Here is a 19,714-nt window from a genome sequence, read left to right as displayed (position 1 = left end):
GCTGACAAAACCTGCACTCAAATAACTAAACGAAGATCAAATTTGAAATAAAAAGAATCCCCAACTACAATATTAAGAGAAAATGCTTCTTTGGATCAAATAAAAGTCGGATCAGTATTTGACAAGAAGAAGAGCATAATGAATTGTTTTTCTAATATAGCAATCAAAGGACATTTTGAATTCAAAGTTGTTAGATCAAGCTCAACAAGATATTCGTTGACATGCAATGATGATAGGTGTCGTTGGTGTGTGCGTGCTTTCAGAATTAAAGACTCAACATTATTCAAGATAGTAAAGCTTGAGAAAAAGCATGACTGCTCTGTTAACACTAGGAAAGCAGATCAAAGGCATGCTACTTCAAAGTTGATTAGTGGTTACATTATCGATAATCTTCGGGACCCAAGATTTGAAGTTACACCAGCTTTTGTCATGGCAGAGCTGCAAAAATTGCATGGACTAGACATTGGATATCACAAGGCGTGGCGTACTATTCAACATGCTTCCGCTTTAATAAGAGGAAGTCCCGAAGAAAATTATGAATTATTGTGTTCATACTTGTATATGATGACAAGTAAAAACCCGAGAACTTATACTAACATAAAGATAGACGACAACAACAGGTAATCAATTTAGGACATGCTGTCTTTAGCCTTGTTAACTTTTGAGTTATAACCAGAAGTTGAGGACTGTCTATCCTTAAGTTTTGAACTTGTAATTAAAAGTTAAGGACTTCCAGTCCTTATGTTTTGAACTTTGAAATAAAAGTTAAGGACAGCATGTCCTTAACTTTATAACTTGTAAATGTAAGTTAAGGACTGACTGTCCTAAACTTCGGGTATTTTAACCTTGTTTTATATTGTATTTCCAGGTTTCTTTATATGTTTTACGCATATGGATCATCGATAGCTGGTTGGAATCATTGTAGACCAGTGATTGCTATTGATGCGACTTTTTTGAAGTCAAAATATCGTGGTGTTTTAATGATTTCAGTTTCAAAAGATGCAAATAACCAAATTTTCCCATTAGCCTTTGGAATAGCAGAATCTGAAAACAACAATTCCTATGAGTGGTACTTTAGTCAGCTTCGCAATGCAATTGGGAGCCGTGAGAATTTGATTTTTTTATCAGACAGGCATCAAGCTATTGCAAATGGCATTGTAAAGGTATATCCTGAAAGCCATCATGGGATTTGCATCTATCATTTGGAGCAGAACCTAAAGCGAAGAAAGGTGAAAAGTGAGGTCATAAAACTTTTCCAAAGTGCTGCAAGAGTATACAAGCGTAAAGAATTTGACATATACATGTCAGATATTGCAAATGTAGATAAGAAAACTTATGACTACTTGATGGAAGAACCACCAGAAAGATGGGCACGTTCTTGTAGTCCACAACGAAGATATGACATGCTCACAACAAACATAGTTGAGTCGATGAATTCAGTGCTATTAGAAGCAAGGGAGCTGCCTATACTAAGAATGATGGATTTCATTCAAGTGAAGCTACAACATTGGTTTTATGAAAGAAGAAATAAAGCAGAAGGAACATTTTATGATGTTTCTTGTTGGGTAGAGGAGGAATTGAAGAACAGAATAGATTTAGCATTTACTTTGAACGTAAGTATTATGTTTTATGTTTATATTATGATTTTGACATTTTTTAACATAATGTACTCACTTATAATTTTTCAACATTGAAGGTCTTCCCTGTTGATTCATGGCGTTCTAGAGTTGAAGAAGAAGGAATAACTTTCTTGGTGGACTTAAACAAAAGAACATGTGATTGTTTTAAATTTCAACTTGATGAATTACCATGCATACATGCAATTGCGGCTATCGAAAAGAGAAACATCAAGAAGTCTGACTTTTGTTCGCACTGGTACTTAAAGGAATCTTGGCTGAAAACATATGAAAGACAAATACATCCTGTAGGACATACTGATTCATGGATTGTACCAGAGAGTGTTAAGTCACAAATTGTTAAACCTCCAGATTTCAAAGTGCCACCAGGTAGAAGGCAAAAGAAAAGGCATATTCCTGCTACCGAGCCATCAAAAATAACATTCAAATGTGGTCGTTGCAGAAGAATTGGTCATAATAGAACAGCTTGTATATATTCTCCGGCACTCCATCCATTTTCAAGAAAGCATAGAGAAGAGTAGAAATATACACTTATGTTTATCGACTCTTTTAAGTTTTTGCTATAGATTGTATTCATTATTATTCTAATTTGAGCGGATGCCTAGATTTTCAATATTTATATCTTGTTACGTTCTTTTAATTTCTTTTGAGTTCAACAATTAAAAGTTATTAACAGGAGTCAGTAAGTTCAACTTGCAATTTTGAAAACGTAATGACTGTCTGTCCTTAACTTTGAATTTCAAGTTCAAAAGTTAAGGACATGAGGTCCTTAAGTTATAGTCTCATGTTAAAAACTTAAGGACTGTCTGTCCTTAACTTTGAATTTTAAGTTCAAACGTTAAGGACATGAGGTCCTTAAGTTATAGTCCCATATTAAAAACGTAATGACTGTCTGTCCTTAACTTTGAATTTCAAGTTCAAAAGTTAAGGACATGAGGTCCTTAAGTTATAGTCCCATGTTAAAAACTTAAGGACTGTCTATCCTTAACTTTGAATTTCAAGTTCAAAAGTTAAGGATATGAGGTCCTTAAGTTATAGTCCCATGTTAAAAACTTGAGGACTGTCTGTCCTTAACTTTAAATTTTAAGTTCAAACGTTAAGGACATGAGGTCCTTAAGTTATAGTCCCATGTTAAAAACTTGAGGACTGTCTGTCCTTAACTTTGAATTTTAAGTTCAAACGTTAAGGACATAGGTCCTTAAGTTATAGTCCCATGTTAAAAACTTGAGGACTGTTTGTCATTAACTACAGGAGTCCTTAAGTTATAGTCCCATGTTAAAAACTTAAGGACTGTCTGTCCTTAACTTTAAATTTTAAGTTCAAACGTTAAGGACATGAGGTCCTTAAGTTATAGTCCCATGTTAAAAACTTGAGGACTGTCTGTCCTTAACTTTGAATTTTAAGTTCAAACGTTAAGGACATAGGTCCTTAAGTTATAGTCCCATGTTAAAAACTTGAGGACTGTTTGTCATTAACTACAGGAGTCCTTAAGTTTGAAATTTTAAGTTCAAACGTTAAGGACATGAGGTCCTTAAGTTATAGTCCCATGTTCAAAACTTAAGGACTGTCGGTCCTTAACTTTGAATTTCAAGTTCAAAAGTTAAGGACATTTGGTCATTAACTTTGAATTTGAAGTTCACTTACACTTAGTCATGAACAAATACTAACAAACTCAATGGACAAATCAACAGTTGAGAGAAACAACGAAATAAATAACAAAATGCCTTGACATAACTTTTGAAATTGTAATTTTGCATAGCTGTTACAAAAAATTACGCTATGCCAACAAAACAAAATATAAGTGCCTTTTCACAAATTTACAGAATATTTCAGAACTATCCTAAACTGGCATAATTCAGATGTCACCTTTACAGCAATTTTATACAAAAATAACACCACAATTTCTTTACAACTCCTTTGGACAGAATGTTTCATTTTCACTCTCATAATCATCACCAACATTTTCTGGTGGAGTATCATAACCAGAATTTCTTTTCCATTCACCATGTGCCCAAAGATTTGCAGCAAGTTCTTTTCGAAAGTCTTTTATGTCTTCGGGTTGGAATTGCTGCACGTCCTTTCCAATCATCAGCAACTCGGCAAATTTGATCAGGAATGCACCACAATCAGTCCTAAGAGAAATGTAAGATATGCAGTGAATTAAACAATAAATCTTAAGTACATATAAATAATATAACAAATAATAACACGTACGATCCAGTTTGGTGTGGTGATCTTTACCACTGTATATCAAATTTGTTGAAGACATTCCCAAAAGACTTGTGATTTTTGTCAAACTGTGAGAACTTTAGCAAATGGGGGATCATGCGTGCATACATTTGCATGTAGTTCATTCCTGCTTCATATGGCTCACTGTATATGGAATCATATACATCAATCTTTTTTTGATTCAAGTCCAATACTCCCAACAAAAAGTGTGTCACAGCTTCATCATCTTCTGAAGGAAGCCGACATGGAAAAACGATTTTGTCAACCTCAGTCCATGCAATTCCACATCTACGGCTGTCCCCCCATACATATGGTGTCAGAAATAACTGATTATCACCAGCACACCAAAACTCATCACTAGCATCTTCACTGAAATCTTTATACACAAGTGCCATATAATTATCAAAAAGAACATCAGTAGTTGTGCATCGAAAAGGATGATCGCGAGGGTGGTAGCATTCCTTCTTTCTCAGATAATAGAGAGCAATGTCAATATGCTTCATAAAAAGGCAAAAAATAAAACAAATCAATAACAAATCAGTCATAAAATAATGAAAAAATGATAAATTAATAATAGAAAAAATAAATGCCTTGTGAATTATCTAACCTTATCATCAAGAACAAATTTGCTATCTGAAAGCTCAAGGAAAACATTTTGCTACTGATTTTTTGATGATACAATTTGTATGGTTTTTTCCTCAAACTATTATCATCAGCATATAAATCAATTTGTCCCCTGAAAATTTTGAAAATGTCAAGTTAGAATTTTGAAAACTTTAATCTATAACTTAAGGACCAAGTGTCCTTAGCTTTTGAATTTGATACTCAAACTTAAGGACTGCATGTCCTTAGCTTATGAATTTTGAATTCAAACTTAAGGACAAGAAGTCCTTAAGTTTTAAACTTGAATCTATAAGTTAAGGACAGTTAGTCCTAAAATTAGTCTTACAATCACAGAAGTTAAGGATGTAGTGAAACACATTAAGAGACTTACTCTTTTTTGCGACCTCTCCTTTTCTCCTTGCCCAACCACACAATGAATTTCTTCACTAATTTTTCATCTTCTTTGGCATAATGAAAAATACACCTACGAGTATAGGTTGATTTTATCCAACCTGAACTCTTCAGAGTATTTTGATTGTCTGCCTTGGAACTTACTGTTTTTCCTTCCTTATCAAAAGGAGATTTCAACTGTCAGCTTAACTTCTTGTTCCTTTTACCTCGACCAAGTTCTTCTTCAACATTTCCTTCACCCTCCATAGTCAAAGTCGCATCAATGTCCATTAGCTTACTTGGAGGAGTAGGAGTAAGAAGAGAAAATGACGGACCATCATAACCAATACTGTCTCTCTTTCTTTTCCTTGTATATTGGTTAAGATTGTCATCATTGGTGTCCTCTTTATTTTCCTCTGCTAGCGACACTATATATATATTTATATATACATATTCATATTAGTTTTCTGCAACAGGTCAAATGAAGAGACAAAATTTCAATTGTACATATAATAATTAGGGCACAATCAGTACCTGTCTTCTCCACAGTACCTTCTTGTGTTTTTTCAAGAGACAACTCAGCTAAAATATTGCGTGCAGCGTTTTCTTTTTCTTGCAATTCCACATTTTCTTTATCTTGCAGTTGTTCACCATGATCTTTAGATGCTTGTTGACAAGATTCTGCAAAAATATTTACAACAGCTAACATGTTAATAATCTTTAATTAAAACAAACATATATAAAATTAAAAAAGCACTGCCTAACCATTTGCAATATCCAAGATCATTCCAGCTACATCATCATCATCACATATTGCATCTATAGATTTGGAACCAATCTCACTTCTGCCTATGTCTTGAGATTGTAGTCCAGTTTTCTCTTGATACTGCACTCCAGCTTCTTTGCTTGCTGCTTCAAAAGATACAATATATAATGAAATAAAGATACAATATATAATGAAAATTTTATCTAACCTTGACTGGCACAAGTTTGAACTCCAAATTTTTCTTTGTATGACAGCGGTGTAGAGAGATCATACGTTCCTTCTAAGCATTTGCATACAATCTCGCTGACACTTGTCCCCAATGGACTTGTTAAATCCTCCTGTGATTGCAATCCACAAACTCTACAAATTTTCTCCGGCACTCCACAAACTTCTGCATGCACATGCATAGTTTATATGTATTAATCTATTGAATATACATTTCAACGAAAATAAAAATCAAAATCTATAACTAACCTTTCCCAATATCAGTAACATTTTCAGTTTCATCATCTAGATGTGCATCTCTAAATTCTCTTTCATACTGACCCTCTGCATGCACATCCATATAATCACGTTCAACACCACCTGCATCTTGGTTGAATATGCCAGTACGCTCAGTAGCACGACAATGATCATCAACTCCATATTTTCTAATTGGAACACTAGATTCTCTATCTGTGTTCATCTGATCAGCTTTCCCAAACATGTTCATCAAAGTATCAAGCTTTGATCCTAGAGTTTTCTTTAAATCCTGAGAAAGCAACTAAGTTACAAAGAGAAGGACATGTTTAAAACTTAAGGACAGACAGTCCTTACGTTTGTCTTAAAGTTCAAAACTTAAGGAAATGCAATCCTTATGTTTGAACTCCAAGTTCAAAAGTTAAGGACAAGAAGTCCTTAACTTTGAATTCCAAGTTCAAAACTTAAGGACATGATGTCCTTAAGTTTCATTTCAAAGTTCAAAAGTAAGGACAAGCAGTCCTTAAGTTTGAACTTAAAGTTCAAAACTTAAGGAAATGCAATCCTTAAGTTTGAACTCCAAGTTCAAAAGTTAAGGACAAGAAGTCCTTAACTTTGAATTCCAAGTTCAAAACTTAAGGACATGATGTCCTTAAGTTTCATTTCAAAGTTCAAAAGTAAGGACAGGCAGTCCTTAAGTTTGAACTTAAAGTTCAAAACTTAAGGAAATGCAATCCTTAAGTTTGAACTAGGCAATCCTTAAGTTTGAACTCCAAGTTCAAAAGTTAAGGACAAGAAGTCCTTAACTTTGAATTCCAAGTTCAAAACTTAAGGACATCATGTCCTTATCTTTCAATTTCAAGTTCACTGAAATTACCTTGATTTCGTTCTCAATCTTTTTTTCTGATACAACAATTTTCTGATTAACTCTGGTAACTTCTGCTTGCAAATCCTTCTTAAAACTCTCTGATAATCTCTGAATCAAAAAACATAATATAAAAAAAGGTGTTCGTAAGCAAGAAATAATCAAATAAAAAACTAATACTATTCAAAGGTAGAAACACATACTCTAACAATTTCCTTAAGTACGCCTTCGTCAAATTGTGTGGAAGAAGACCTTGAGCCTTGATCTTGTGAAACTGGCTCCTCCACACAAAGAGGCTGTGTATCTTCTTCTTCCACGGGAATAAAGGGTGACACCTCAATCAACTTAAACACCTATTATATAAGAAAAACTAAACATAAGTATACATAACTAAAACAAATAAACAAAAAAAGAGATAGTAATTACATTAACTTACTTTTTTATTATGGAAATATTTTCTACAAAGAGCATCAAATTGTGGAGACTTCATTTCAGAATAACATAACATTCGAGGATAACCAACTTCTTTGAAGTTCACAAATTGTTTCTCTTGGAAAATAGGAAGTACTTCCATAATCCAGACACAAAACGCAAAAGGAAAGCCAACTAAAGTGTAGCTATCAATATCTTTTTCTTTCTCTTTCTCCTTCTGAACATCATTCTCATTTGATTTCAAGCAACTCTTCAATGATTTTAATAGCGTCTCATAACATTCCTATTTTTCCTTTTGCCCATCAAAACCGATTCAACAAAATAGAGTGTTGCCAACTTCAAAGCATCATCATCACTGCCAGCAAATGATGAAGTTGTACCATGTGGGCGATTAGAAATAAAACTATACAAATCAGCCAACTCAATTTTGTCCTTTCCAGGGAAATAGACTCTTAAAAGCCTATTCTCTTTCTCATTTAAACCTTTCATGTCAAGCGACGAATAAGACTTCAAACCAGTAATAATATGGAATGCATCACGAGTAAACTTAATATCGCGGTCAAATACCTTGAAGGTCATCGAATCAGGTTCATTACTAACAATTTCAGAAAGCAATACACAGTGCATAAGTTTACCCGAGAACTTCACACTTTGTAATCTGAAGAAGTTGCCAAAAATACTTTCCCTCAATTTCTTCCATTGGCTATTCGACAGAAAACTTTTAATTGTTTCCTTATATTGAAAATCTCCTTTCTAATATACCAGAAAATTACGCCAATCGTCAAAATCAAACAAATGATCGTCTTCCATTATAACACTAGAAAAGAAGGAAAAACAAACAAAGATTAGGACTTAACTTAAAATTTCAAGTTTAAAAGTTAAGCAAATACAATCCTTAACTTTAAATTTTAAGTGCAAACGTTAAAGAAATACAGTCCTTAACTTATACTTTCAACTTCCAAAGTTAAGGACACTTAGTCCTTAACTTCAAGTTTCATGTGCAAAAGTTAAGGACAATAAGTCCTTAACTTTAAATTGTAAATGCAAAGGTTAAGGAAATACAGTCCTTAACTTATACTTTCAACATCCAAAGTTAAGGACACTTAGTCCTTAACTTCAAGTTTCATGTGCAAAAGTTAAGGACAATCAGTCCTTAACTTTAAATTGTAAGTGCATAGGTTAAGGAAATACAATCCTTAACATATACTTTCAACATCCAAATGTCCTTAACTTCAAGTTTCATGTGCAAAAGTTAAGGACAATCAGTCCTTAACTTTGAATTCCAACTACAAAATTTAATGTCGTTTCTTCCTTAAATTTAATAAACACAGTTAACTGAAAATTCATAATCACAGTAAGCTTATGAATTTCTACAACTATTTTTATGAAATATACCTACATAATCAAATATATTGAATCAACCACAAACACATTTCAAATTTCACACACTAAAAATTTATCAAAAACAAAATCACACAACATATACTACACTGAATCAACATATAATGCTAATTTTTGAAATTTCACACATACTTCACACGGCATTGAACCAACTTACAAATAAAGAAAAACGAAGATGACGGAGAAGATGAAGGACAGAAGATGACGGAGAAGATGAAGATGAAGATGACGGAAGATGAAGGAGCAGAAGTTTAACTGAGATTGCAATTTGAATACGAGGAAGATGAAGAAACACAGAACTCTGAACGAATGAAATAAGGTTCTCGTCGATTTTGGGATTATATAAGAAATAGAGAAAGGGTAATTGTGTCTTTTCCCCCTTAGTAGTGGCTATTTTTGATAAGCATTTTAAATAGTGGATAAAAATTAAATACACCCTTATTTAGTGGCTACTACACGCCATTTTCACTGAATCTTTCTTATAAATGCAGCAGAAACTCAGTAAATTGTGCCTCTATTTTCTATCTTTATTTGTATTTCTCTCCTTCATTATTAATCCTTCATTTGCTAATTGCTAAAATAATCTGTTTGTTCCATTCTGATAGAGGAAAAGGTGGTCACATGGGAAAATCATCAAATGTGTCCCTATTTTAACCGCTAGATCAAAAAATAAATTGAGAAAATAAAAAAAGAGAACTGGAAAACTAATAAATAAAGCAAATGCCATACATGCCACACGCTGGTTCCTCCTATTCAGTGTAGCATGACCTGTTCTTAGAGGAAACTAGTCGGTCTACTGAAGATTGTTGAGCATAATAGTCATAAAGTTGAGCAACCATTAATTACAGAATTGGAAGAAGAAAAAAAAAGAGTGATTTTACATTGCTTTTCTTAACTTGAGGTAAATATCCACTAAAATTCTAAGCTTCACAGAACAGATCTGTTGGCTGAAGACCGATCCTTATAGCACAATGAGTTTTCTGTGCACATGACCTCCTGCCGAACCTACTTCTCCATCGTGATCGTGAAATATAAGGGTCAAAATACCAACCAAACTTAGCACTGAACCGACGAGGAGCTTGTCATAGCGTTCCACCCAGTGAAACTTGAGTTGACTTGCACCGTAAAATGATAGAGCCACCAGTGAGGTCATCACAGTTATGGTGCTGCAAGTGAAGTATCAACTTAGTGTTGACCATTCAGGATATTTGGATAAATCAAAAGAACTCCCCAATGGGATGGTAGTCGGTGAATCTAATGACAGTTAAATGGGCGCAATTGAACTACAGATAAACTAAAATCTCCCTCTCCTAAGAAAAACTTAGATATGTAGTAGTCGGTGAATCTAATGACAGTTAAATGGGCGCAATTGAACTACAGATAAACTAAAATCTCCCTCTCCTAAGAAAAACTTAGATATCAACAAATTCAACCAGCGTGAACGGGCTTTCATTGTAAGAAAGGGAAAATTTAGAAGTATACTGTATATTAAGTTATCAACCACCGGAGGTACTAAATTTCAAGATTACATCCTGGAGCAGTAGTTCCATAACTAAAATTCTCGCGGAGGTATTTTCTGAAAGTTTAGCAATTTGCAGCAGACTGGTCCAAACGGATTTTGGATGAAGGTTGAAGGAATGAAAAACAAAAACACTAGCATCCTCGTAATTAAGGTGAAGCACAGCTCCCCTCATGATAAGGAACAACATCCCGTCACCACTTCTCACAGTCCACAAAACATCAAGCACTAGTGTTTTTGCCTCCTGGGATTTGAACCTAAGACCTCATGGTTCTCAACCCACTTCATTGACCACTAGGCCACACCCTTGGGTGCCGGCATGCCCTGAAATAAGTTTCTAGAGCCCCAATACTTACATAGTGACTTCAGTATAATACAAAAGCCACGGGAATTAAAATGGACCAGGCGTCTCTAAAACTTATCTTATTTCAAGAAGGTAGATGGATCAGTTTGTTAAAGCTTTTAAAAATCCTAAGTTGTTGAAGGCATGTTCTTTTTATTTTTTTCACCTTTGGGTAATGAGCACAAAATATCCTCTTTGAATTCTTTTGATAAAGTATCTTCTCTGAATTCATGACAGAGGGAACCCCATGATCGACCGAAGCGAGGGTGGGATAGATAAAGGATCAAGCTAAAGGGACATATCACCATCTAAACCCACTAATTCCTCCCACCCCCTTATTCCATATCCTTTTCTCTAAAAAGATCAAGTTATTTTGCTTCTATTCTTTCTCCAGAGTAACCTTACATTTTCTCAATAAGTACTTTTTATTCATAACCATGGTGTTCGGGCCAATTTGCGTGCCTTGGCTAATTCCACGGAGCACTTGCTACCTCTCACTAGCACAAGTGTTGGGTAACTCCGTCCATCAAGGCTTGGCCAGATGGAAAGAAATCACCTAGTGTTTTTGCCTCCTTTGGGATTTGAACTTGAGACCTCATGGTTCTCATTCTACCTCATTGACCACTAGGTCACACCCTTGGATATAGACGTGCACTGAAATACGTTTCTAGAACACAATACTTACATGGTGACTTCAGTAAAATACAAAAGCCACAGAAATTAAAATGGGCCAGATGTCTCTAAAACTTTCTCATCATAAGAGGTAGATAGTTCAGTTCATAAAGCCTTTAAAAATCCTAAGTTGTTGACGGCATGTTCTTTTTATCTTTTTCACCTTTGTGTAATGAGCACAAGCAAAATATCTTCTCTGAATTCTCTTGATAAAGTATCTTCTCTGAATTCTTGATAGAGGGATACCCCATGATCGACCGAAGCGAGGGTGGGATAGATAAAGGATCAAGCTAAAGGGACATACCACCATCTAAACCCACTCTTTCCTCCCACCCCCTTATTCCATATCCTTTTCTCTAATAAGATCAAGTTATTTTGATTCTATTCTTTCTCCAGAGTAACCTTACATTTTCTCAAAAGAAAAAGCAACAAAAAGAGTATGTAATCCACTTATATACAAAGTATAGTAGAAATTTAGAAACAATAATACCTGAATAACAGAACTATGATCGCAAGCACCATCATGGATTTTGAGTTTCCAACAGCAAGAAAAACGGGGAGAGTGGTTGCACAAGGAGACAACGCAGGAACAAGGATAAGCCCTGCTACGGCCATTTTCTCCATAGGTTGATTGTGTGAGTGGCAGTGACCACCCTTTCCGCGAAGAAACAAGATAACATAACTACCACCAAGAACTATAAGCAAAAGGGAAGCCAGTTTGTGCACTGTTTCCTCGCCAGCAATTGTGTTTGTTATCGTTACTGCCGTTATGCCAAGAATTGAAGTGGATATTACATGTAATACTGCTCCAAATGCAGCTGTGCACAAGAGCAGTCAAATTAGTATCACATGCATGAATCTAAATAAAGGTACTTTAACCGAAATTTTAGTGCTTTTGAGGTACTCCCTCCATCGCCAAGAGTACTTGATTTAGTGTCCAATTGACTAATCTTGTGTTGCTTTCTGATAATAATACTTTTTGTCTCTTTTTTTTCAAAAACTTGTATATTTGAAATACATAAAAGTAGTACCAATCCAAATTTCAGAAGTTAAAACTTTCAAGAAAATATTTGAAAAGTTTGTGTCCAAAGAAGACGTTGCTTTACTTTCGAAATACTAAATAGTTCAAATAATCAAACCGCCAAGACGAAAGGAGTATAAAACTCTTGAATTATTCCAAATTTTTAGTATTAGAGAAAAATGCACTTTGGGTGGTGAAACTCAAATTTATTATCTTCATAAATTCAATCAATTCAAATAAAATTAGACAATGATCTAAAGCAGTGTTCCTCGAATACGGGCGTGGACACCCAATATAGGTGTGGATCTAGAAGTCAAATTCGTCAGTACCTAAATCTTAGGGTTCAAGGATATGGATAGGAATATGGATACGAGTGTTAAGATACAACCAATAAATGTGTATTATGACATATATAAGTATATATTTTGACAATTAACTGAAGTTATTAAGTTAAAACTAGTATAAGTAAATTCTCTCTAAACACTTATTTTATTCATAAGTTATCTCGTACAATAGCAAAGTGTTCTAGTACTTTAAACAACAACAACAACAACCCAGTGAAATCCCACTAGTGGGGTCTGGGGAGGATAGTGTGTACGCAGACCTTACCCCTACCCCGAAGGAGTAGAGAGGCTGTTTCTGAAAGACCCTCGGCTCAAAAAGACAAAAAGACAAAAAGACAAAAGAAGACAATATTAGTAACACCACAGAAATAATATGGAAGAATATATATATATATATATATGAAAAATAAGAACAACATGAAATCAAGAAGAATGATACAAAGCAAAAACAAAATAATGTCCCTACCAAACTAGTCTCACAAAGTTATGGCATAAGACAAGACTCAACTACCTCTTAGCCTACAACCCTAATACTCGATCTCCACATGTTCCTATCGAGTGCCATGTCCTCGGAAATATGAAGCATCGTCATATCCTGCCTAATCACCTCCCCCCAATACTTCTTAGGCCGCCCTCTACCTCTTCTCAGGCCCTCCGCAACCAGCCGTTCGCAGCTCCTTACCGGAGCATCTAGGCTTCTCCGCTAAACGTGCCCGAACCACCTGAGCCTTGCTTCCCGCATCTTGTCATCAATGGGAGCCACACACAGCTTCTCCCGAATAACATCATTCCTAATCTTATCCATCCTACTATGTCCACACATCCACCTCAACATCCTCATTTCTGCTACCTTCATCTTCTGGATATGTGATTTCTTAACCGGCCAACACTCACCCCCATACATCATGGCCGGCCTAACCACCGCTTTATAGAACTTACCTTTGAGTATCAGTGGCACTCTCTTGTCACACAATACTCCAGATGCTAACCTCCATTTCATCCATCCTTACCCGATACGGTGTGTAACATCCTCGTCGATCTTCCCTCTCCCTTGGATAACCGACCCAAGGTACTTGAAGCTGTCTCTACTCAGGATGACCTGTGATTCAAGCCTCACATCCACGCCCACTTCCCTCTGCTCAGCGCTGAACTTACACTCCAAGTATTCCGTCTTTGACCTGCTAAGCTTGAAGCCCTTAGATTCAAGAGCTTGTCTTCAAACCTCCAGCCTCTCGTTAACACCGGTTCGCGACTCATCAATCAGAACTATGTCATCGGCGAATAGCATGCACCATGGCACATCCCCTTGAATGTGATGTGTCAACGCGTCCATCACCAGGGCGAATAGGAACGGACTGAGCGCAAAACCTTGGTGTAACCCCATAACAACCGGAAAATCCTCAGAGTCGCCTCCTACTGTCCTAACCCGAGTCTTTGCCCCGTCATACATGTCCTTAATCGCCAAAATGTAGGGAAACGACACGCCTTTTGCCTTCAAGCTTCTCCAGAGAACTTCTCTAAGAACCTTGTCATACACTTTTTCTAGGTCAATAAACACCATGTGCAGATCTTTCTTTCTATCTCTGTAGTGTTCTAGTACTTTATGTGTGACATAAACACAAAGTTAAACCAAAAACCAAATCAAACTATACTTCTTGGCCATAGGTGCAGTCAGAGCACCCAAGTCAGGTTGACCAAATCCAATGCAGATCAAACACCCACACGCAAATCATGTTGGATCAACACAGGTGCAACAAGGATCTTGAAGGATCTGAGCAACATAGTCTAAAAGTATGTTCACACTTGAACCTAGACTTATGTGTAATTACTAAACAATAAAATATTAGATTATAAATTTTGGAGGAAACTAACAACCACCTGAAAGGAGGAGGATAAAAAGGAGGAAATGTTATATAATACTTCACAGGCATTAGGCTTTAGCGGCAAATTTTTAGCAGTCAAGTCATGCATCTTTCTCCGAGTTGCACTAAGTGATGCTCAGAAAGTATTTCTTTGAATTAGGTCTCATCATTGCTATAAGTAGCGGAATTACACGCTTACTACAATTCATAAAGTCTAGGGTCAAATAGTCGAATAATTACAGTTGTAGCAGAATTGGTGAATAATGAAATCTTCTGCATCAAAACCAGATCCATCGAAAGTAGCACAACGCAAATTTAGGGATGGCAGTGGAGCGGGGCGGGCATAGCAAATTTGAAAACAGCCCCGCCTAGCAGCCACAAACCCACTCCACCCACCCCGCATAAGTTTTATTTTTCTTTTTTCTTTCATTTTCTTATTTAACTAAGACAAATAAGTTAAACAATTTGTTATTCTGTAAAATAGAGAGGTTATTAATTACATTACTAATATACTAATAAAACTGAAGCATTATTGCAAAATATATTCTGAGCCTCATATTCGTTATTCTGCAGCTACTAATATTCTGTAGTTGCAAAATATATACTAATATTAGTATAAAAGAAAAACAAACCAACGACTTTGTTAGGCCATGAATTAATCAATTCAATTGTCACAATCTGGAAAAAAATCGTCATACACTGAATTAGTATAATTGGGTCTTGCAAAAATGAGTTGATAATCCCACCAAATAACACAAAAAATAGAAACAAAGAAAACAATTTTCAACCCACAAACCGCACTACACCGCTTGAAATTTTTCCAAAAAGGCAGTCAACCCGTCCCGCCCCATTGCCATCCCTAAAGGCAGTAGCTCTGTCTTTCTCACGCAGCTTAGTATTTTTTATGACGGTGATCTCCAACCCAGCTTGCACGCACCTTGACCATTTCATCGGGCACCTGCTACCTCTCAATGGCACAAGTATTGGGTAACTCTTCCCACCAATACTTAGGCGGATGGGAAGAAATCACCTAGTGTTTTTTGCCTCCTCTAGGATTTGAACCTGAGACCTCATGGTTCTCCACCCACTTCATTGACCATTAGACCACACCCTTGAGTGCTCATACATCTCAGTATTGTTAGCACGAATTTAAGTGCAAAAAGGAGAAATGCGCCAATATTTACTCTACTGTATCTTCAACCATTAGGGGCTGCAAGCATCTAGTTGTCAAAACACAAATGTATCGTGATCTAATATTACTATTCAGTATAAACTCAAAATTCTAATAATGCTTATCAGCAAATTGTTACTCAAAATTCTAATAATGCTTATCAGAAAATTGTTACTCCTGTTGATCTGCCTATGTCACAAGGTCCATGAAGATGTAAACCAAGATTAATAGGGCAAAAGATTGACTCAAAAGCAGATCCCTACATCAGATGGAGCTCGGATTGACGAATACACACACACACAAACAGAGTGTTCCTTGGTTAAATGAGAAGGGACGATTGATCATTTAGAAAGATCATGTGAAGCTTAAGACATGATTTTAATTGTCCCACATAATGTTTTCAACCTAAGAAGCAGCTTAACTCACAAGTAATTAGGAGTACCAAACAACAATGCAAGAAAAACTTCCAATCTAACTTGCAAAAGATCAAGAAAAGCTGCAGGCGCACCTGCTCTAAGGCAACATGATATTGGAGAAAATTTTCAAAACCCAATCCCTTATGTTTATAAGGCACAGCCATCCTCGATTGAAGTTATATACTTATAGTTATACTTTGCAAGAACAACTAAATCAATTCTCCATTCCTTGATTCAAGTTAAATTCAGATTGCAGCAACAACTAACCTTTATGTATTTAACTACTTTCAACTTTATAAGAAAAGTAAATTTAGCAAAGGAGAGAACTTTATGTGAACATGATAGGGAACATACTAGTATCAAATTCCTGTGGAAAATATAGAAAGCAGGATAGGATATTTGAGTAATGCTTCACTCAGTCGGCACATTGATTTATCTTGAGAAAAGGACCTAGCAGTCATGTTACCCAGAAAAACTGGAAAATATCATCTGATTTCTCCTTTTTCAATGACCATAACAGTTGAATAACAGGTAAACTGTCAAATTTCTCGTTAAATCGACACTACATCATGGGAAAGCTGAAGCTCCATGTGAATGACTCTTCTTCTTTTTGTTAAGTGAATCTACTATCTAAATATCTTGATTCTTACGCATGTCCAAGTCTTAGGAAAGAATCACAATTAAATTTCAAACGCCCCTCCTCCTTTCATTGATGCTACTGGAAAGTACACAGTTTGAAGATTAGACTTCATTTATTCAAATATCAGCATTTTTAAGCAAAAAGAAGGTATATTCTCCATTAGTGAGCCCTCTTTTAACTCTGCCTTCCACCAACAATCTGCTCAAATCATTAATTTTTGCAACAATTTAAGGTGAATAACTTCAAAGCTGCATGACATGGAACAAACACTAAAAGCATATCCCTCTTCTACCTTAGGCAAGAGCCCATCTGCAGAACGTGTAGAAGATGATACTGATATGAGAGGTTTTTCTATGACTACCTTCGGCTAAATATTCCCATTTGGAATATGTTATCTCCACATAATACTCTTCATTTTCATGATAATCCTCTACTTGTGAAACCTCTTTTACTTAGCCCCAAAGGGATCATCTCTAAAAATATCAGATTTAATCCTTTAATTATACAAAATAAGTTAAGGAGCTTAAATAACTTTCCTGTCCAAAGTTTATAAGCTGGTCAAACTAGCTAATAAGCACTTTTTGCCTTATTTATGTGTTTGGCAAACACCAAAACTGCTTGTACACATAAAAACTAAAATAAAAAGTTCTTATCAACAACTTTTTACCAAACACGCTTACTTTTTTTTTAAGTTTCACCACTTCTATCTAAACATGTAAGTGCCTATTTAAAAAATCAGATTCAACACCTTAAAAAGTATTTTTCAGCACTTGATACTTATCAGCTACCTTAAAAGTGTTTTGCTTATCTAAACAAAATAAGCTCCAATGCTTGATGTTTATCACCTACTTTTAATCAACTAACTCAAATGGGCTCCAAGATTTTCCTCGTCTGCATCCAAACTTCTGAGAACCAGGTTGTCTTTTTTAAGTTTCAATAATGAAGACAATAATGAAATCAGCTAATACAACTTATCCATATAAAAAGTCCAAATTCCTCCAGCTTGATTGCAGAAAAGTTCCAAGCTATCATGGAAGTAAGTGCAAAATGTAGTAAGGCGATGATCTCAGGTGTATCTACATTTTGTGCTTCTATAAAAAAATCCCACAAAACAAAATAAACTAAGCAAGCAATAGAAACACTCATTACAGCATCAAGATTCAAATTTCACATGTCAAAATCAAACTTTATCAATTTCCTCTTCATTTTACCACATAATTCCAAGAACCTAAATCACAAATCATCGAGATCTACAGAAGAAAGAAATATAAAACTAAAGAAGAAAGAGAGAGTAGGTAGGTACTGACTGACAAGAAGTGTACGAGAGAGAGTCCATTTCTGAGCTCTGCCAACAATGGAGAAAGGCAACCAATGCGTAGGGATGAATGAATGTAAGAGTGATACGGTGGCAATGCCTCCGATTGTGGAAAGATCTTCTGCGCTGAACCCACTTTCCATTTTACTAATTCACGACCACCCAACTCTAAATCTTGAATTATTTTGGAGATCCCAGAATGTATTTACCAGGGAGGTTGCTCTATATTACTTTTGTGTTGAAGCATTTGTTGTTCTGCTGTTGGGATTTTACTTTCCGATGAACTGTATCTTTTTCTCACTTGAAATTTTTGGGTAAATATTACCTTTATGTTTGTATCAACTTAATATACTTTATCATTATTAAGTAATAATTAAATGAAGTTAAAAAAATATATTAATTGACCAAGTTAAACAATCTCTCCCTGTCTCAAATTATATGTCATGGTTTCTAAAAGTAATTATCTCAAATTATTTATTATTTTAGAAATTCAAGATAAAATAAATTATACTTTTTCTATTTTACCCTTAATAGTAATTGTTTTCGATAAAAGAGATAGCGCATAAATAAAGAGATCATATCTTAAGACATAAATAAGGGTAAAATAGTCTAAAATTCCTTCTAATTAATGTTTGTAAAAGAAAAACACGACAGATAATTTGAGACGGAGGGAATATAAAAGAACGTGTGACATAGGGTTGTTCATTTGGATCAAATATCCGAAATCCGAATCGATCCGTTCAATTTCGGATTTCGGATTGGATCGGATTTCGGATTGTGTTTATTAAAATTTTGGATTTCGGATCGGATTCGGATTGGTATAATTTTAATACGATCCGATCTGATCCGAAATCCGAAATTATTAGGGCATATAAATACTAAACTTTAATTTCGGACAATTAGTACTTCCTTTACATTTTCCTCCAAGTTATTACCTTTACAATTGATAGATTTATCTATATTGGCACCATAGTGCTCTCATAATTGTAGAAACGTGAATTTTTTTTACTATATTGCCTCTTTTACAAAGAAAATATACATATGAGTTTGCAACTTTGAGGCATAATAATCCGATCCGAAATTCGAAAATCCGATCCGATCCAAACTTTAAAATATGATCCGATCTGATATTAATTCGGATCGAATTCAGATTGCATTTTCTAGAATCCGAAATAATCCAATTCGAAATGTGCTAAATCCGATCCGATCCATGCACAGCCCTAGTGTGACACGCACATATCATATTATCGTGCGAAAAAAATTAGAAATAGTCATATTTTAAAATTAGTAATTGAAAAATAGTCACATTTTCATGTAAAGGTAAAATCTGAACAAAAATATTCTTAAAATTTTGAAAACATTCCAGCATAATATGTCGGAGTTCGAAACTTTACATATGAGATTCCAGCATATGTGATGAAATTTCATAATATGCTAGACTTCCAACATAATATAGTGGAAGTTTATATGCATGGGCTCCATAATCCAACATATTATGCTGGAACTTTCCGTGTTTTAGAGTTTCAATAATATGCTGGAAGTTTATATGCATGAGTTCCATAAAATACTCCATAATATGCTCGAAGTTTATATGCATGAGTTCCATAATCCAGCATATGATGCTGGAAC

The 19,714-nt window shown here is 35.2% G+C and overlaps 4 protein-coding genes across 4 annotated transcripts; 1 reads left to right on the top strand and 3 right to left on the bottom strand.

Annotated features, from left to right (window-relative positions):
* The first annotated feature begins 138 nt into the window (after positions 1 to 138).
* On the top strand, positions 139 to 2,158 carry LOC104212784 (uncharacterized). Its single transcript, XM_070161733.1, has 3 exons — positions 139 to 620; positions 869 to 1,613; positions 1,697 to 2,158. Exons 1-3 carry the CDS (start codon positions 139 to 141, stop codon positions 2,156 to 2,158), a joined length of 1,689 nt encoding a protein of 562 aa, XP_070017834.1.
* Positions 2,159 to 3,343: 1,185 nt separating this feature from the next.
* On the bottom strand, positions 3,344 to 4,906 carry LOC138882244 (uncharacterized). The gene is made up of 3 exons (XM_070162764.1): positions 4,861 to 4,906; positions 3,879 to 4,363; positions 3,344 to 3,769 (listed from the first exon to the last, which is right to left on the bottom strand). Exons 2-3 carry the CDS (start codon positions 4,259 to 4,261, stop codon positions 3,544 to 3,546), a joined length of 609 nt encoding a protein of 202 aa, XP_070018865.1. The 5' UTR covers positions 4,262 to 4,363; positions 4,861 to 4,906; the 3' UTR covers positions 3,344 to 3,543.
* On the bottom strand, positions 4,860 to 9,245 carry LOC138881502 (uncharacterized). The gene is made up of 11 exons (XM_070161732.1): positions 9,239 to 9,245; positions 8,940 to 9,037; positions 7,715 to 8,134; positions 7,386 to 7,664; positions 7,153 to 7,302; positions 6,962 to 7,060; positions 6,100 to 6,376; positions 5,834 to 6,016; positions 5,625 to 5,771; positions 5,394 to 5,540; positions 4,860 to 5,287 (listed from the first exon to the last, which is right to left on the bottom strand). The coding sequence occupies exons 1-11, from the start codon at positions 9,243 to 9,245 to the stop codon at positions 5,061 to 5,063; spliced, it is 2,034 nt and encodes a 677-aa protein (XP_070017833.1). The 3' UTR covers positions 4,860 to 5,060.
* A 224-nt stretch (positions 9,246 to 9,469) lies between these two features.
* Positions 9,470 to 18,405, bottom strand: LOC104240037 (uncharacterized). Its single transcript, XM_009794822.2, has 3 exons — positions 18,078 to 18,405; positions 11,807 to 12,134; positions 9,470 to 9,948 (listed from the first exon to the last, which is right to left on the bottom strand). The coding sequence occupies exons 1-3, from the start codon at positions 18,226 to 18,228 to the stop codon at positions 9,744 to 9,746; spliced, it is 684 nt and encodes a 227-aa protein (XP_009793124.1). The 5' UTR covers positions 18,229 to 18,405; the 3' UTR covers positions 9,470 to 9,743.
* Between the last annotated feature and the right edge of the window lie 1,309 nt (positions 18,406 to 19,714).

Source organism: Nicotiana sylvestris, chromosome 11, assembly GCF_000393655.2.
Source record: "Nicotiana sylvestris chromosome 11, ASM39365v2, whole genome shotgun sequence".
Classification (NCBI taxonomy): domain Eukaryota; kingdom Viridiplantae; phylum Streptophyta; class Magnoliopsida; order Solanales; family Solanaceae; genus Nicotiana; species Nicotiana sylvestris.
Note: the sequence above shows the minus strand (reverse complement) of the source record. Positions and strands in the feature narration are given on the sequence as shown.

Bases quoted from the DNA above. Each gene is read 5' to 3' on its own strand.
- LOC104240037 (XM_009794822.2), bottom strand. From the start codon at position 18,228: ATGGAAAGTGGGTTCAGCGCAGAAGATCTTTCCACAATCGGAGGCATT. The intron at 12,135-18,077 runs GTCAGTACCTAC...TCTTGTGCACAG, and splicing joins CTCTCGTACACTTCTTGTCA to CTGCATTTGGAGCAGTATTA. The intron at 9,949-11,806 runs GTATTATTGTTT...CTTCACTTGCAG, and splicing joins ATCATAGTTCTGTTATTCAG to CACCATAACTGTGATGACCT.
- LOC138881502 (XM_070161732.1), bottom strand. The intron at 5,772-5,833 runs GTTAGATAAAAT...TATCTTTTGAAG, and splicing joins TCAAACTTGTGCCAGTCAAG to CAGCAAGCAAAGAAGCTGGA. The intron at 5,288-5,393 runs GTACTGATTGTG...ATATATATATAG, and splicing joins AGGTACTGTGGAGAAGACAG to TGTCGCTAGCAGAGGAAAAT.
- LOC138882244 (XM_070162764.1), bottom strand. From the start codon at position 4,261: ATGGCACTTGTGTATAAAGATTTCAGTGAAGATGCTAGTGATGAGTTT. The intron at 3,770-3,878 runs GTAAAGATCACC...CATTTCTCTTAG, and splicing joins AACAAATTTGATATACAGTG to GACTGATTGTGGTGCATTCC.
- LOC104212784 (XM_070161733.1), top strand. From the start codon at position 139: ATGAATTGTTTTTCTAATATAGCAATCAAAGGACATTTTGAATTCAAA. The intron at 621-868 runs GTAATCAATTTA...TTGTATTTCCAG, and splicing joins AAGATAGACGACAACAACAG to GTTTCTTTATATGTTTTACG. The intron at 1,614-1,696 runs GTAAGTATTATG...TCAACATTGAAG, and splicing joins ATTTAGCATTTACTTTGAAC to GTCTTCCCTGTTGATTCATG.